This window comes from Toxoplasma gondii (genome assembly GCF_000006565.2).
Source record: "Toxoplasma gondii ME49 unplaced genomic scaffold asmbl.23, whole genome shotgun sequence".
In the NCBI taxonomy this organism is placed as follows: Eukaryota; Apicomplexa; class Conoidasida; order Eucoccidiorida; family Sarcocystidae; genus Toxoplasma; species Toxoplasma gondii.
In genome coordinates, this window is record NW_017382941.1 from 6,171 (window position 1) to 20,505 (window position 14,335).

The window sequence follows — 14,335 nt, forward strand, 5'->3', positions numbered from 1 at the left end:
TTGGAGCGCCACTCAACGTGATTGCGTGAAAATGAAAAAAGCTGTGCTGCCACGTGTCGGTTTGTGTTTTATTGTTGCTATGCTTCTAAAGCGCTATCCGTCAGATCAATGTGTTGCTAATCTTGGCAGCACCCCAAATGAATCAAGCATAAGGCGCCCTGGAGAGGCCGACTCAGCACCACAGGGGTCACCTACAGCTATAAATGAGCATCTTGGGAAAGCATACGGCGACCGTCGGAGACCGATACAAGGTACGACTCACACCAGAATATGGCCCAGGGGGCGGTTATGGGCATTGTCGCGATTACCTGCTGCAGAGCGAGAGTTGTTGGAGGGGGCATCTATACGTGAGGACCTTACGTCGGGGGTCAGAGGAGTTCTGACAAAGAAAGGAACGAGAGCGAGAACGACAAAACGCCACGATCTCGTCGCTGTGACGTCGGGAGAACATTACTGGAACCAAGGGCTTGTCTACCACGAGGAACAGACAGCGCCACATGTTGCAGCTTCAAGCAGTTTCATGCAGAGCACCACTTCTCTTGCCACGCCTGCTGACCTGAACGCTCCGGTTGACACCCAGGGACAGCTCGATATCAACAGCGTCCTGAAGAATCGACCTCCCGCAGAGGCACAGCTCTCGCCTCGCGAGATTGCAGCCAAAACCCATTTCGAAGCAATGTTTGCCAAAGGCCTGCAACTGACGGTTGAATCCATATTCACCGGAGAAACCTTTACCCTGACAAAACGGCCCGTTTCTTAGGATGGGGATCAACGGCGATTGTTTTTGGTTTGCACCGCGTGAAAGCGGGCGGAGCAAGTGCTCCACAACAATTGGCAGCTAAGATAAACGTCAGGAGTTTGCAAGAACTGCAGCATCTTTCCTCGTCTCAGAAGAAAACGGCTCTTGAGGATATACAAGAACGTTTTCTCCAGGAAGAGAGCTCAGCGAGGAATGCGCTGCAACATGTGACCCCAGAAACGGCTCCGGAGCACGGTGTCCTCTTCCCAGTTGATGTTTGCCGTATTTCTAAATTGTTCTCCGGATTTCGTGCAGGCAATTCCTACGTAATACTTCCTGTTCTAGCATTGTTTCCTGTTTTTACTTGCGACCTCCAGCAGGTCGTTAAGAGTGGCCTATCACGTGCGGCGAAGTTGTATATCACCCGGCAGCTGCTGCAGGCTGTTGCGTGGCTACATGCCAATGGCGTGGCTCACAACGACTTGAAGCTAGAGAATGTCCTTCTCAGTGCAGAAGGAAAGGCTGTCATTGCGGATTTTGGTTTCGCAGTGAAGCTTGGAACCGCATCAGCCATTCAGTTCACTGCTCCCTATTTGGATCCGCAAACCGCAGAGGCAGTGCTTCAAAAGAAAACGAAAACGACCGCGAGTGAGGAAAGAGATGCATGGGCGTTAGCAACTCTCCTGTTTTTGCTTTGGTGTGGATCGTTTCCATACGTATCGGATGAGCAGGCCGACCTCCCCACCAGCGACTTGCTGAAATTGCTGGTGACATTGGGAAAGACAGAAAAGCCAGCGCCGAACTTCCATCTGTGTAAAGACCTCCCACCTGCGGTGGGACATCTCGTAACCGCATTTCTACAGTGGAACAGCGACAATCGGTCTCGCCCCGGGGATGTTCTTGACGATTTCCTTGCTGCTACAGTGTCCGAAGGAGCGAGCGCCTAAGCGAGTGTATGAAATGGAAATCCATGTTACCCGCATCCAGGTCTCAGCACCAGCGATCCCAAAAACATGCTATTGCCTCCACCACTCGATCAACCAACAAGACGGGGCAGTTCGGTTGACTTCATCAGCTGCGAAAGCGACAGTGTCAGAGCCGCGGGAGGCCGGGCGTCTTCGATCACGCGGCAACATTGGCGAAGGTCGACGGCAGACTTAAACCCATTCTGGCGGTGACACATGCATTGGTACTTGTTCTCAAACAGGAGATGTCTCTGAAGTTCAAGCGTTAAGACGACGCAACACTCGGGGTCCGATTCTGAAACATTTACCCAGGCCTGTTGCCCCCATCAGTATCTGGTGCCTCACCAGCAAACGTCAAACTGAAGTCGCAGCATAGAGCCAATATGGGACAGTGACGCACGCCAACACTCTGCGAAAACCAGCGTAATCACAGAACCGCAACTTTCGTACGTTCATGATGGATTCGTAGAGGGGTGGTCGCGTAACTGCAGCTTCACACGTTCTCCCGTCCATTTTCTCTGGGTGGTGACCCCTGCCCCGCAGCTGGCTAGCTGGTGCTTCCGAGTCAAGAGCGTGTTGAGTCCCTGCTTGGGGTCCTTCAGTTGCTTGTGATGCTGAAGCCACGCAAAACGACAAACATGTTAGGGACCAGAAGGCACCAATTATACAGAGCATTTGTTTTGTCAAAGGGCGTAAAGGAATCGATGCTTCACAGAGAGACAAATCGTGCCAGCCTGTATCGTGTTTCGTCGGTCGTCGCTACAGATGGCGAGAGGCCGTGTCATTTGACAGCTTGCGCCCTGGCTGAGACAAGATTGAGACCACTCGCTGAAGTTCGCGACTAATGGCATGGAACATCATTATTTTCTGTAGCCGGGAGAGTATGCTACGGCATCCAAAACAAACGTTAAGACGAACGGTGTGGACAGACAAGCGGTTCTCCACCAGCCTTCCCGCCGTTATGTGCAGTGTCTGACGCCGACTTCCAAGCACCCTCGGTCGCCGCCGTCATTATCCACGGATGTGACTGGATTACATGGACTCCTCCTCATCGTTCCGCGCAATTAATGTGTCTGTTTTAGCTAAAAAAATCGGAGAACTCGCAGAGTTTGTAGCATATTCCCCTCTGCCAATCGTTACTTCCCACGTCACCCGAGCAACGACCAACAGTCGCTCGTATGAAACTACCCTAGGGGACCTAAATCCTGCACCCTTGAAGCGCCAGGCAACGCGACCGCGTGAAAATGAGAAGGCTGCTGCTTTCACCTGTTGGTTTCGTCATTGTCCTGGCTACACTGTTAGAATGTCACCCGCCCGATCGGTGTGTTGCTCATCATGGCAGCAGCACTGATGAATCGAACGTGTGGTCTCCTCGAGGGGCCCAATTTGTACCCGGGGCGTCAGAGGCCGCTGTAAAAAATCAGGTTGGTATTCCTGACAGTGCCCTTCTGTGGCCGTCGCAAGATGCTACGGAAACCGGGCTGCGGCCTACGGAGCAAGTAGAGGCACGATCGTCATTTCCTGCTGCAAAGCAATATTTATCAGAGGCGGCACCTGCGCGTGGCGACCTTCCACCGCGCGCCACAGGCCTTCTGAGACGTCGAGGAGCTAGAGTGCGAACGGTGAAAGCTCACGAGATCGGTGTGGAGACTCCAAAAACGTATGGCTGGGATCACAGGGTTGTCGACAGTGAGAAGCAGACCACGGCGCCCGTTGCAGATTCAAGTGGCTTCATTCAAATCCCCTCTTCGCGCGCCACGCCTACCACCCTGAACGCTCCGATTGACCTCCAGGGACGGCGCGATATCAGAAACATCGTCAGGAATCGACCTCCCGCTGACTCAGATTTATCGCGTAGCGAGATTGCAGCCAAAAACGGATTCGAGCGAAGATTTGTCCGGGGTTTACAACTGAAGGTTGAGTCATTATTCAGCGGAGGTGTTTTCACGTTGACAGGACCGGCGCAGTTCCTGGGAATTGGGTCAACGGCAATTGTGTATAGTTTGAATAAGGTGCAAGCGGACACAGCAAGTGCGCCAGAACGGGTGGCGGTTAAGATAAGCATCAACAATCTACAACGCCTAAGAAGCCTTTCTGTTTTTGACAGGCAAGAGTTGCTAGATAAGACGCCAGAACGCTTTGTCTCAAGCGAAGGCGCAGTGAGGAACCTTCTGCCAGGTGTGACACCAGAAACGGCTCTGGAACACGGAATTCTGCTACCGCTGGATATTTGCCGCGTTACTAACTTGCCGTCCGGTTTTCGTGCTGGCCCGGACTACAAGATGTTTCCCCGTGTCGCTTTATTCCCTGTCCTCACTTGCGATCTTTTTCTTGTCGGTAGGAGCCGTCTATCACGTGCTGCGAAGTTGCATCTTACGCGACAGCTGGTGGTGTCTGTTGCGTGGCTGCATCGTCACGGCGTCGCTCACAATGACTTGAAGCTTGAGAATGTCTTTCTCAGTGAAGAAGGGAAGGCTGTTATTGGCGACTTTGGTTTCGCAGCGGAAGTTGGAACCTCAACAAAACTCCGGTCAACCCCTGCCTTTCTAGACCCGCAAACCGCGGAAGAATATCTTCAACGGAAAACGGAAACGGTCGTGACTGAGGAAAGAGATGCATGGGCTCTGGGAACTATCATATTTGTGATTTGGTGCGGATCTTACCCGTTCTTTTCATTTGAAGAGGCTGTCCTTCCTCCTGCAGTGTTGTGGCAAAATGTGGTGTTTATGTCAAAGACCACTAGACCTGCACCTCCACTTCAGCATTGTAAGGGGATGCCATCTCCAGTGAAAGCCCTCATAACCGGCTTTCTCCAGTGGAACTCTGACGATCGACGCCGCCCTCGTGATGTCGTTGAAGGATTCCTCGCCGCTACAGCCTCGGAACCAGCGACCTCTTCGGCGACTGCGGCAGAAGGAAGCGTCAGGCCGCGCGCATCCAGATCTCAGTGACAGTGATCTAAAGAACAAACCACTGGAGCCACCACTCCAGCAACAAACATTCAACAAAACGGTGCCGCCCAGTCGAGTTCCTCAACTGAGAATGAAACAGTGCAGTTGCCGCTATGAAGACCAGGTGTGGCTCGCAAGGATGTAAACAGCGGGGCCTAGTTCTTCATCAATCAGAGATCATCCGTGATCGGTATGGCAATATACAGTATGCTTGATGTCAACGGGAAAGTACAGTGGTTCTAGAAACGCCGTTTAACCAAGAGACAGGAGTGGTGGGAACGCTCGGAGTCGCTTGCAGCGCGAAATCAGTTTTGTTGAGCTCTGTTTCGATGAATCGCGTACGACAATGAAAGGGGAAGTTGTGTGTGCCTTCCGAAAGCGTTGAGTTCACCGTGGAAATATGCGTCGGTGTGCAGTATGCAAAATGCGAATGGGCGGATGAAGCGCGAAGGTAGTCTGCCCAAATGTGTCTCTTCCGGATCTGTTCGTGGTCTACTAAGCAGGCCACGCCCCATGTTCAGATGGATCGATACGCACACACATGGGTAACTGCTACGGGATAAGTAGCTCCGGATTACCATGACTTTGGAGACACAAATGTTTGTATGTGGATGCGACTACTTTTGATAGAACCCACAAGGGAATGAAGATCTGTATTTGGAGGTAGATGTATATATTTGTCTGCCTCCTCGCCTACGAGTCAGCTCCCGTACCAGCGCAAGGCCGGTTCCCTGGCTTCGTGTCAATTAGTCGCGTTCACAAATTTCACAGTCGTTCCTCGAACGAAGCACACTCACTAAATAGTCGACGCAAGCGTCTCGCTGCACCCTCGTCTGCCCCCTCTCTGTCATCGCCTGCTCTCTGGCGGCTAAAATGCAGCGTCGATTACAATGCGTCACGCACAGGCTGCGACCATGGTGTCCGTGTCTCAGTTTTGTATTGTGCACGTAAGGCGCGCAAATGTCTGATGTAGAACCCGAGCCGGTTTGAGATAGTTCTCTCCACAAGCACATGTAACAGATACCGACCTTTTCGTTCTCGTAGCCTCACCACACAACGTGGTTGTGGGTCTGTTACCTGAGGGAGGAGCCCAAAGGCTGTCGATGTAGTATCACATTTGCATTTGCCGCACCCTTTTCTGTCTCCGGGAAACCGAGTCGGAGGCAAGTAACTCGTCAGACAATATAGTCGGTTTTTAGCTTGATTTCTGGAGTCTGGCAACAATGTGGGGAGGGTTCAGTGTTGGGGTGTTCCAATAGGAGTAGGGGGAGGCTGGGCGTCTACCGATCGCATCTCAACGTCGGGGCTCATCGACCGCAGACACACTCGCACCGACCCTTCGAGCGACACTTGTACGAGTCTGTATCCTCGAACATAAGGTTTCCGTAGAACTGGATTGCCAAGAAGAAACAGGCAGCGCTCAGGTTCCGGGTACATGAGATAAACGCCCCAGTGCCCACTCCCCTCAGCTGCAACAGGTGCCGCACTAGCCAATACCGCTTATCCTATGTCAATCCTCTCCGCAACATAGTACTTGTCATTCTCTCGCTCTCTGCCAATCTACAGTACCGAATCGAAGGAGAAAAGATACGCAAGAGAGCAGAAGATACAACAACGACAACTGGGCTGTGTTACCTACTTGCCCGAGAACGTGGCGTCGTACGCTGAGGACGCTGACTGGTGACGGATATGAACAGTCGAGTCCAAGGAAAACGGCGGAACTTGATAATTTTGTTTGTCAACACTGAAAACCCACATTTTATAGCTGCTGTGTCAAAGCTGCCAGTTTGCCACGTGGAGCGGTGGAGCCCTGTCTGTCTGCTACTGGAATTGCAAGCCGCGCCGAGCGAACCTAGTGCGTTTCAAGATCGATCACAAGACGCCCCTCCGCCAAAACCACCATAATTACAACGCATCACCCTCTCTACACTCACGATGGAGTCAATGATGGGCCGACGACTGCTCGCACCCATTATCGTTCCCGTTCCATCTCTTGTCGCCAGAGACCCGTGCCCCACATTGGGTGGGTCACCCGGGACTCCGAGCCGGCTCCCTGGGAATCCTTCATTGCAGGACGTCATTCGGAAGGGCTTGTCATGTACACTCCCATACGTCCACGGTGATGTTACAGACTAAAAGGCACGGACTGCACCAAGGTTGCTTCCAGGCCACATTCTGAAGGCAGTGGTTCTGTACCGGGCATGTATGTGTGTTCTGTTGTTTGTAGTCGCTGCTGACATCGTAAAGCCAGCCGTGTTGTCTGATGAGCTTGGGTTGCGGATCACCTGTAATTCAGTTTAATTGTTGATGTTCACGGCAAACGGCGAGATACTTCATTGGTTCCCGTCACTCCGCGCATTTAACGTTACAACCGAAAGCAGGCTCTGGACGAAGGGTGTGGTCGGCCCGGGTTCCTTCGGCAATGTTTCCGCTGTTATTATGTGCGATGCGGGTTAACGCCGCCAATACCAAGGATCGTTGTTGTCTTCATCCACAAAAACGACTACACCCAATTCGGTCGTCCTCACTGTCTTTCGCCGCTGATACCTCTGGACTTGGCTAAGCAAATAAGTGAACTCACATGTCTCGCAAGTTATTGTTTTCCCTCAAATCCGAAACATCGCGTCAGCCGAGTAACCATGTCCAACAGTTCGTATGCGACTAGTGTCGAGGACCTATATATCGTATCGTTGGAGCGCCAGGCAACGTTAGCGCTTGAAGATGAAGAACAGTCTGCTCTCTCCCGTTGGTTTCTTCGTTGTTGTCGCTGTACTTATAGGATGCTGCCCGCCAGGTCGGTGTTTGGCTCATTATGGCAGCAGCTCTATTAATGAATCACAATGGACTGACAGGGAAACACAAATGTTGGCTGCTGCTGTAAAGCCCCATGCCGGGTATACCGACAGTGGTCCTCGGACGTCCAGCCGGGAGATGAATGACACTGGATCGTGGGCCACGGAACGATCAGGGGCATTGCCGCGATTCCGCACTACAGGGGAGCAGTTGTCGGAAGGGGCGTCAGTGCGTGAGGACCTTGCGCCGGGGATCAGAGGAGTTCTGACAAAGAAAGGAGCGAGAGCGAGGACGACAAAACGCCACGAGCTCGTCTCTGTGACGTCGGAAGAACATTACTGGAACCAAGGGATTGCCGACCACAAGGGACAGACCGCGCCTCCTGTTGCAGCTTCAAGCAGTTTCATGCAAAGCCCCTCTTCGCTTGCCACGCCTGTGGTCCTGAACGCTCCTGTTGACTTCCATGGACAGGGCGATATCACTGCTGCTGTGAGGAGTCGACCTCTTGTCACGGCAGGCTTGTCGCGGCATCAGATTGAAGCCAAAAATGAGTTCGACAGAAGATTTGCTGAAGGCTTTCAACTGACTGCTGAATCTATTTTCACCGGAGAAACCTGAGATTTGGCAGGACCGGCGCGGTTCCTGGGAACTGGGTCAACGGCAATTGTGTATAGTTTGAATAAGGTGCAAGCGGACACAGCAAGTGCGCCAGAACGGGTGGCGGCCAAGATTAAGCGTCAGGAATCTAAATTCTCTAAGAGACGCTTCTGCGTCTGAGAGACAACAGGTGCTAGATCAGACTCCAGAACGCTTTGTCTCAAGCGAAGGCGCAGTGAGGAACCTTCTGCCAGGCGTGACACCAGAAACGGCTCTGGAACACGGAATTCTGCTACCGCTGGATATTTGCCGCGTTACTAACTTGCCGTCCGGTTTTCGTGCTGGCCCGGACTACAAGATGTTTCCCCGTGTCGCTTTATTCCCTGTCCCCACTTGCGATCTTTTTCTTGTCGGTAGGAGCCGTCTATCACGTGCTGCGAAGTTGCATCTTACGCGACAGCTGGTGGTGTCTGTTGCGTGGCTGCATCGTCACGGCGTCGCTCACAATGACTTGAAGCTTGAGAATGTCTTTCCCAGTGAAGAAGGGAAGGCTGTCATTGGCGATTTGGGTTTCGGAGTGCAAATTGGAACGTCGGCGAGACTGAAATACACAGCGGCCTATTTAGACCCTCATGCTGCGGAGGAATGCCTTAATAATCAAGTAGAAACAGTTGCAAATGAAGGGACAGGTGCGTGGGCACTGGGAACTCTCGTCTTTGTGATATGGTGTAGATCCTACCCAGTCGTTTCGCGTGAGCAAGCCTGCCTTTCCACTCGTGATTTGCGGGACCGCCTGGTGACAATGGCAAAGACAACTAAACCCACGCCATCATCTCACCACTGCCAGGAACTCCCCTCTCCGGTGAAAGACCTAATAGCCGGATTTCTACAGTGGAGCCGTGAAGCGCGACGTCTCCCAGGTGATGATGTTGACGAATTCCTTGCTGCTACCTTGCTGCTACAGTCTCAGAAGCAGCGACCTCCTCAGCGAGTGTGTGACACGGATAATTGCCACATTCAGATCACGGCGACAGTGATCCCAAAAACGAACCATTGGTTCACCATTCTGACAACCGGCAAGTCGGGCCGCCCAATCGACTTTCTCATCTACGAAATCGGCAGAGGACTTACTGGCATCCGTGGCCAGGAGTGACTTGCAGAGTTGTGGTCTGCGAGGCCTCTATCCCTCCGATGATCACAGTAGTCCGTGACTGATATGGTACCATCCAGTAGACAAGATGGCAGCCGAAAAAGTGGAATTGCTTTTAGAAATGCAGTCTAAACCAGAAGCCCAAGGGCTGGGAGTGTTTGTGCTTTAAGACTCCCTTGTCGCGTAGTTAGTTCACTGTTTTTTCCTGCCAAACATTTTGAAAAAATCCCTGGGAAGACGACGGGGTCGTCTGCACCTTCTCAATGATTTGGATTCACCGAGGAAATCTGTATCTCATGGCTCTGTGCAGGATGAGAATCGTCGCATTGATCACCCCAGCGAATCTTCCGCTGGAGGTAGCTCTGAGTAAGAAATGATCGACGTTTTAATTACAAACAGGCCAGGGTCCGTGGATAAACGGGACGGCAGACACGCGTGGATAACCACTGAGGGAGAAAAGTTCCCGGGGTGTCAAATTCAGTGCTCTGCCTTGGGCATTGAAACTAACCCACAGTACAACCCTGTACTATTTAAGTCGGTTGGTCAGCTTTAAGTAATATATTCTATACTGACCGCTCTAGAATAGTGATATTTTCTTGCTACGTGGCGAGAGGTGCGCCTAACACTTGTTTATATGCGCTCACTCTAATATGTAGTTTATTTGCGAGCTGGAAGACAGAATCGTTAACGCGTCCGCACTGTCATGGCTTTAGACGGCAATCTGTTGATTTATGGACCTAACTAAAAGTGATGGGAGACAGATCAGTAGGGGAAAGTGTGTAAGTAGATAGCTGGGTATATTTGCCGGTCTTCTCGCTAACTGGGTAGCCTGCTGCCCAGCTCTCGAGTCGTTGCTCTAGCCGTCTCAGGTAGTCGTGTTCGAGATCCTGGTGGCTGCGTCCCACTTTCGATTCCATACGTTAACTAGGCTTCCTATGTCCATTTCGAGCAGACCTCCAGTCTTTTCGTTCTTAGTCCTAGACATAGCAGATGAAGAACCCTTGCAGAAGACAACCCGGAACACCCTCCGCACATAATCAACGCTTAAAGAAAGATGCACGAGATGCTGACGACGGTTCGTTCAACAACCTGCCGTGCAGAAGTCCAGCACACCTGATGAGCATCCGTGTTTTTCGAAAACAAACGGCCTTGCCGGGCACCCCCTAGTAGAGCTGAGCGTGACCTTCAAACCGGGGGGACCTGTTCATTGATAGAAATCCCCATATTTATCGTAGCCTCTTCCGCCCTTTGCACGGAAGGAGAGCTTCGCATCGCATGCGTCTCGAGCAGCTAGCTCCAAGGCACTGTCTTCAGGGCCCTGCCGTCCAGCGGCAGACGAGCTTACCCACAATCCAGTCGTGGCCAAGATAATCAGCGCATATCCCATCAGCAGATAGGCTGCATAGCCCCTCCGCGTATCGCCACAGATAGAACGAACCTGAAAAGCGGTTTCAAAATGCCCTCTTCTTCGTCATCGTCTTCAGACAAGATGTCCTCTACCTCGTCGCACATGTAGTGTTCGTCACTGCCACTCTATCCTTTCTCCGCCGCATCTCCCGCTCCTTCCCAGGGTTGCGTCGAGCCAGACTGGGGCTGGGGAGAAGGTGGCCAGTCCGATTCGAACTCCTGTTCGCGAGGCCGCGCCTCTGTCTTACCCTGGAAAGCAATGACGTCGTTCTCTCCGAAGAAGGAGAAGAAATCGTTGTCCTCCTCCAACAGGAGCGTCGGTTCTTCCTCCATGCAATCTCGCCCCCCGCCGCCCCTCTCGTGCACCCACGCGCGTCGTGCAAGACAGCGAGAACCGCTTCCTCCTTGAAAGTCGCCTTGTTCTCTTGAGTGGTAGGCAAGACAGTCGCCGACACCACTTGAGTCACGAGTTGGCACAGCAAGAGGCGACTCCGCCAGGTCGACGAGACGCAGCGGCCTGTCCCCGAAGCTACTCTCTCCTGTCTCTTCGCCCTCCGCCAGTCTGCCCCCTGGCGCATACAGCCTTTCCTCTCGCCGTGTCCTCGTCGCGCCTGTTCTCTCGGGACGTCTCCGGGGCAGCGGCGACACTTCGGCAAGAGCGCGGTCTCTTCCAGGGACAGCTTCGTCCTTGTCTGCCGGCCCCACCGCATCTGTCTCTCCTCGGTGCGGTGCTCCAGTGCCGGCTTCGAGAGCGACGCGACCGCTGTTCTCGACTTTGCGAGATCGTTCTCTCCCTTGCTGCGAGGCACAGTCCGTCTCTGTTGGAAAGCTTTTCGTCGTCGCAGGAGGGACGAGAGTGTCCCAGGCGCGAGTGTACCCACCACTTTGTTGGCCACGGGGAGATCGCGACTGGCCGCTGCTCTTCTTGGCTGCAGCGCAGGCCGCGAGAGGCTGCATGTCGCGAATCGAGAACACATCTCGACTTTGACTCAAGGACACGGAGCAAGATTCGCCCTCACCCGACTCCCGCCTCGCGAGTGCACTCAACTGGGTGCCCCAGGGCCGAGCGTCCGCAGCCCCGAGACGCCGGTGGGCGTACTTCAAGCACGCCCAGGCACCACGGTTCAGTTTAACTTCCTGCCGATATCTGGGATTCCCCTCAAGGTCGCCCTGTCTCGTTTGTCGAGAGAAGATGATTGCTGTAATGTCTCTCATTGCACCCTTGGCCAGGCTGGCGAACTCATCGTTCCTTTCCTCTGTCGCTGCAGCCCGGGCGCGTCCGAGCCAGCTGTCTCGGAGCTGTGAAAACACTACAACTCTCTCTTCGCTTGGCGCGAGCGCTGCCACTCGACTCACCATCCAGCCGCCGCCCTCGCAGGCTTCGCTCTCTTCTTCTCTCGCTCTTGCCGCCCCGTCCTCACGTGCCTTCTCCTCACTGCGACTTCCTTGACTACGAAGCGTCAAACACAGGTCGCCACCTAGGTGTGCCTGGTATAGTTCGGTCGAGTATCAATGGGGCGCAATTGGCGGCATAGGCCTCAAAACTGTTCTCCAGATTTCTCTGAAAAAACGAGAGCGGTCGACGCAGATGTTTTCTTCACAGAACTCGTCTGTGTTTTGTTCAGCTGCAAGAGCAGACCGGCGGCTGTGGAAACGGCAGGCAATCCCGGCTTCCAATGTCCGACTCGCTCTGCTGTAACGCGGTAACCCTGGTGAAGGTGAGCCTCTGTTTTAACAAGGGGGCCAGGCTTCATCGCGCTCTTTGGCCATGCTGCTGCATACAAGGAGTGTTCGGGGTTAGCGTATTTTTTCCAATTTATCGGGAGAAACCACCAGTCTCGAACCGCATCAATACTCAGCGGCTCCTCGACCGGAGAGACACACCCATGCTGGGGGGCGCATTTTGCCGGAACATGTGTTACCAAACATGAGGCTTATGAAATTCATTGGCCAGGAATACGCGGAGGTCATGATCTGAATAGTAGGGGAAAACACCAACGCCCTGCTCCCCCCCCTCCGCTGATATCCAATGACGCACCTGCCGGGACCGCTTACATCATACTGATCCTCTCCGCGACGCAGTGTCTAGAGATCTGTCGCTTTCTGCGGAGCCGTATCATCCAGTTAAAGAGGACAGCAACGCAGGGAGTCGAGATAGACGAAAACAACCGGCAGTGGTGGTAAGTCATATCATGGAAGCACACAGTATTCCATCACTGGTCCTCGAACATGGCATCATACGCAACGAACACACAAGACAGATAGCCATTCTCAAAAATCCTGTACAACCAATGGGGTGTTGATCCTGATCGACCGAGTTCTCGCTACGGCAACAGCCCTAACGTAACTGTTGTGCCGGACAGTTGCTAGTTTGCCATCTGGAAAGTTGCGGCTGTGTCCGTTTGCGACTGGAATTACCAGTCACACCTCATACCCAGTGCGCTTCAAGATTATTCACCTCGTCGCGACTCCGCCAGCACCAGTTCAATCACCGACTCACCCCGCTCCCTACACGAACGATGGAGTCATAGACGTGTGGACTAGTGGCAGCAGCTTCTTACGTTCCCCGTCCATTTTTGGCGATAGTGACCAGTGGCCCGTAAATGGCTAGCCGGCACTCACGAGGCACCGTCATTTAAATACTTGCACGGAGACACATAGTTGCATATCTTGGTTCAAATGCCATATGCGCAGAGTGCACGCAGCTACCGACGGGGCAAAGCCAGTCTTGTCATCTCCGTTTGGCTGCAGGCTGAGTCGGGATAGAGAGAAAACGTTGAAACACGGGGCTGGGTGCAAGAAATTTAATCCGCCCCTGTTTCTCGTATACTGTCATGTGTCATCCAAAACTAGGCTTTTGACAAAGGGAGTGGATCGAGACGTGATTCTCCACCTCCGTTTCTCTGATGTTCGGCCCATCCCTGAGACCGACGCCTGAAACACGAGTGCATGGAAAAAGATGGATATTTGCCTTCTCGTGCGTTTGATGTGGGCGAAGTTTACTAAATGACAACTTTTGTGCGGATGCTTCGGTGTGTGCTTCCGTTCACTCAATAACTCAGAATCACTTCAGCCTGAATACCGCGTGTCACCCCTGCTGTGCAACCATGGGCGGGGGCCCGGTGCGGTTACACGGCGAGGCAATGATGTTACATGACGAGGTCCTGGTGGTTAAAATTGAGAAAGAGAGGACTGTGTCATTAGCTGCGGGATGAGAGCACCATGAAGCGTCTTATCCCGGGTGTTGAACCGAACGAACTGCTCGACCAGGGTCTTGTCGTTCCACAGGATGATGATCGTATTTCCAATATACCCGGGTGGTTTCCTGCAGGCAGCGGATAATTCATCCTCCCCGTTGTTGCATCCATTGGCACACGCCGCATGGCATCCTCACGTTTTGGCCAAACTTGTACATTACCCGCCACTTGGTGCAGATCGTTTCATTGCTGCATGACCAAGGCGTTGTTCACAATGACTTGAAACCTGAAAATATCCTGCTCAGCGCAGAAGGCACGGCTGCAACCGGGTATTTTGGCTGGCGAGCGCTATCGGAGTTAAATCGAGAGTAAAAGGCACTGATATATACATGTTTACATGGACGCAAGAATCGCAGCAGCAAGCATTGGTCGACGAGAAATCGTCATGCTTACACAGAAGGATGCATGAGCATTATGAAATCTTCTCTTTAAGGTTGTGGCGTCAAACGTATCCATTCAAATTAGATTCCGTCTCC

The 14,335-nt window shown here is 52.9% G+C and overlaps 4 protein-coding genes across 4 annotated transcripts; 3 read left to right on the forward strand and 1 right to left on the reverse strand.

Annotated features, from left to right (window-relative positions):
* Window positions 1–203: 203 nt before the first annotated feature.
* TGME49_322000 (myosin-light-chain kinase) lies at window positions 204–2,397 on the forward strand (the record flags this gene model as incomplete). Its single annotated transcript, XM_018783038.1, has 2 exons — window positions 204–251; window positions 1,120–2,397. The coding sequence occupies 2 exons, from the start codon at window positions 204–206 to the stop codon at window positions 1,684–1,686; spliced, it is 615 nt and encodes a 204-aa protein (XP_018634761.1). The 3' UTR covers window positions 1,687–2,397.
* Window positions 2,398–2,577: 180 nt separating this feature from the next.
* TGME49_322010 (myosin-light-chain kinase) lies at window positions 2,578–4,756 on the forward strand. The gene has a single exon (XM_002366713.2). The coding sequence runs from the start codon at window positions 2,949–2,951 to the stop codon at window positions 4,653–4,655; it is 1,707 nt and encodes a 568-aa protein (XP_002366754.2). The 5' UTR covers window positions 2,578–2,948; the 3' UTR covers window positions 4,656–4,756.
* Window positions 4,757–7,586: 2,830 nt separating this feature from the next.
* TGME49_322020 (hypothetical protein) lies at window positions 7,587–8,550 on the forward strand (the record flags this gene model as incomplete). The annotated part of the gene is made up of 1 exon (XM_018783039.1): window positions 7,587–8,550. One exon carries the CDS (start codon window positions 7,587–7,589, stop codon window positions 8,064–8,066), a length of 480 nt encoding a protein of 159 aa, XP_018634762.1. The 3' UTR covers window positions 8,067–8,550.
* Window positions 8,551–10,728: 2,178 nt separating this feature from the next.
* On the reverse strand, window positions 10,729–12,319 carry TGME49_322030 (hypothetical protein; the record flags this gene model as incomplete). Its single annotated transcript, XM_018783040.1, has 1 exon — window positions 10,729–12,319. Exon 1 carries the CDS (start codon window positions 11,959–11,961, stop codon window positions 10,729–10,731), a length of 1,233 nt encoding a protein of 410 aa, XP_018634763.1. The 5' UTR covers window positions 11,962–12,319.
* Window positions 12,320–14,335: the final 2,016 nt, after the last annotated feature.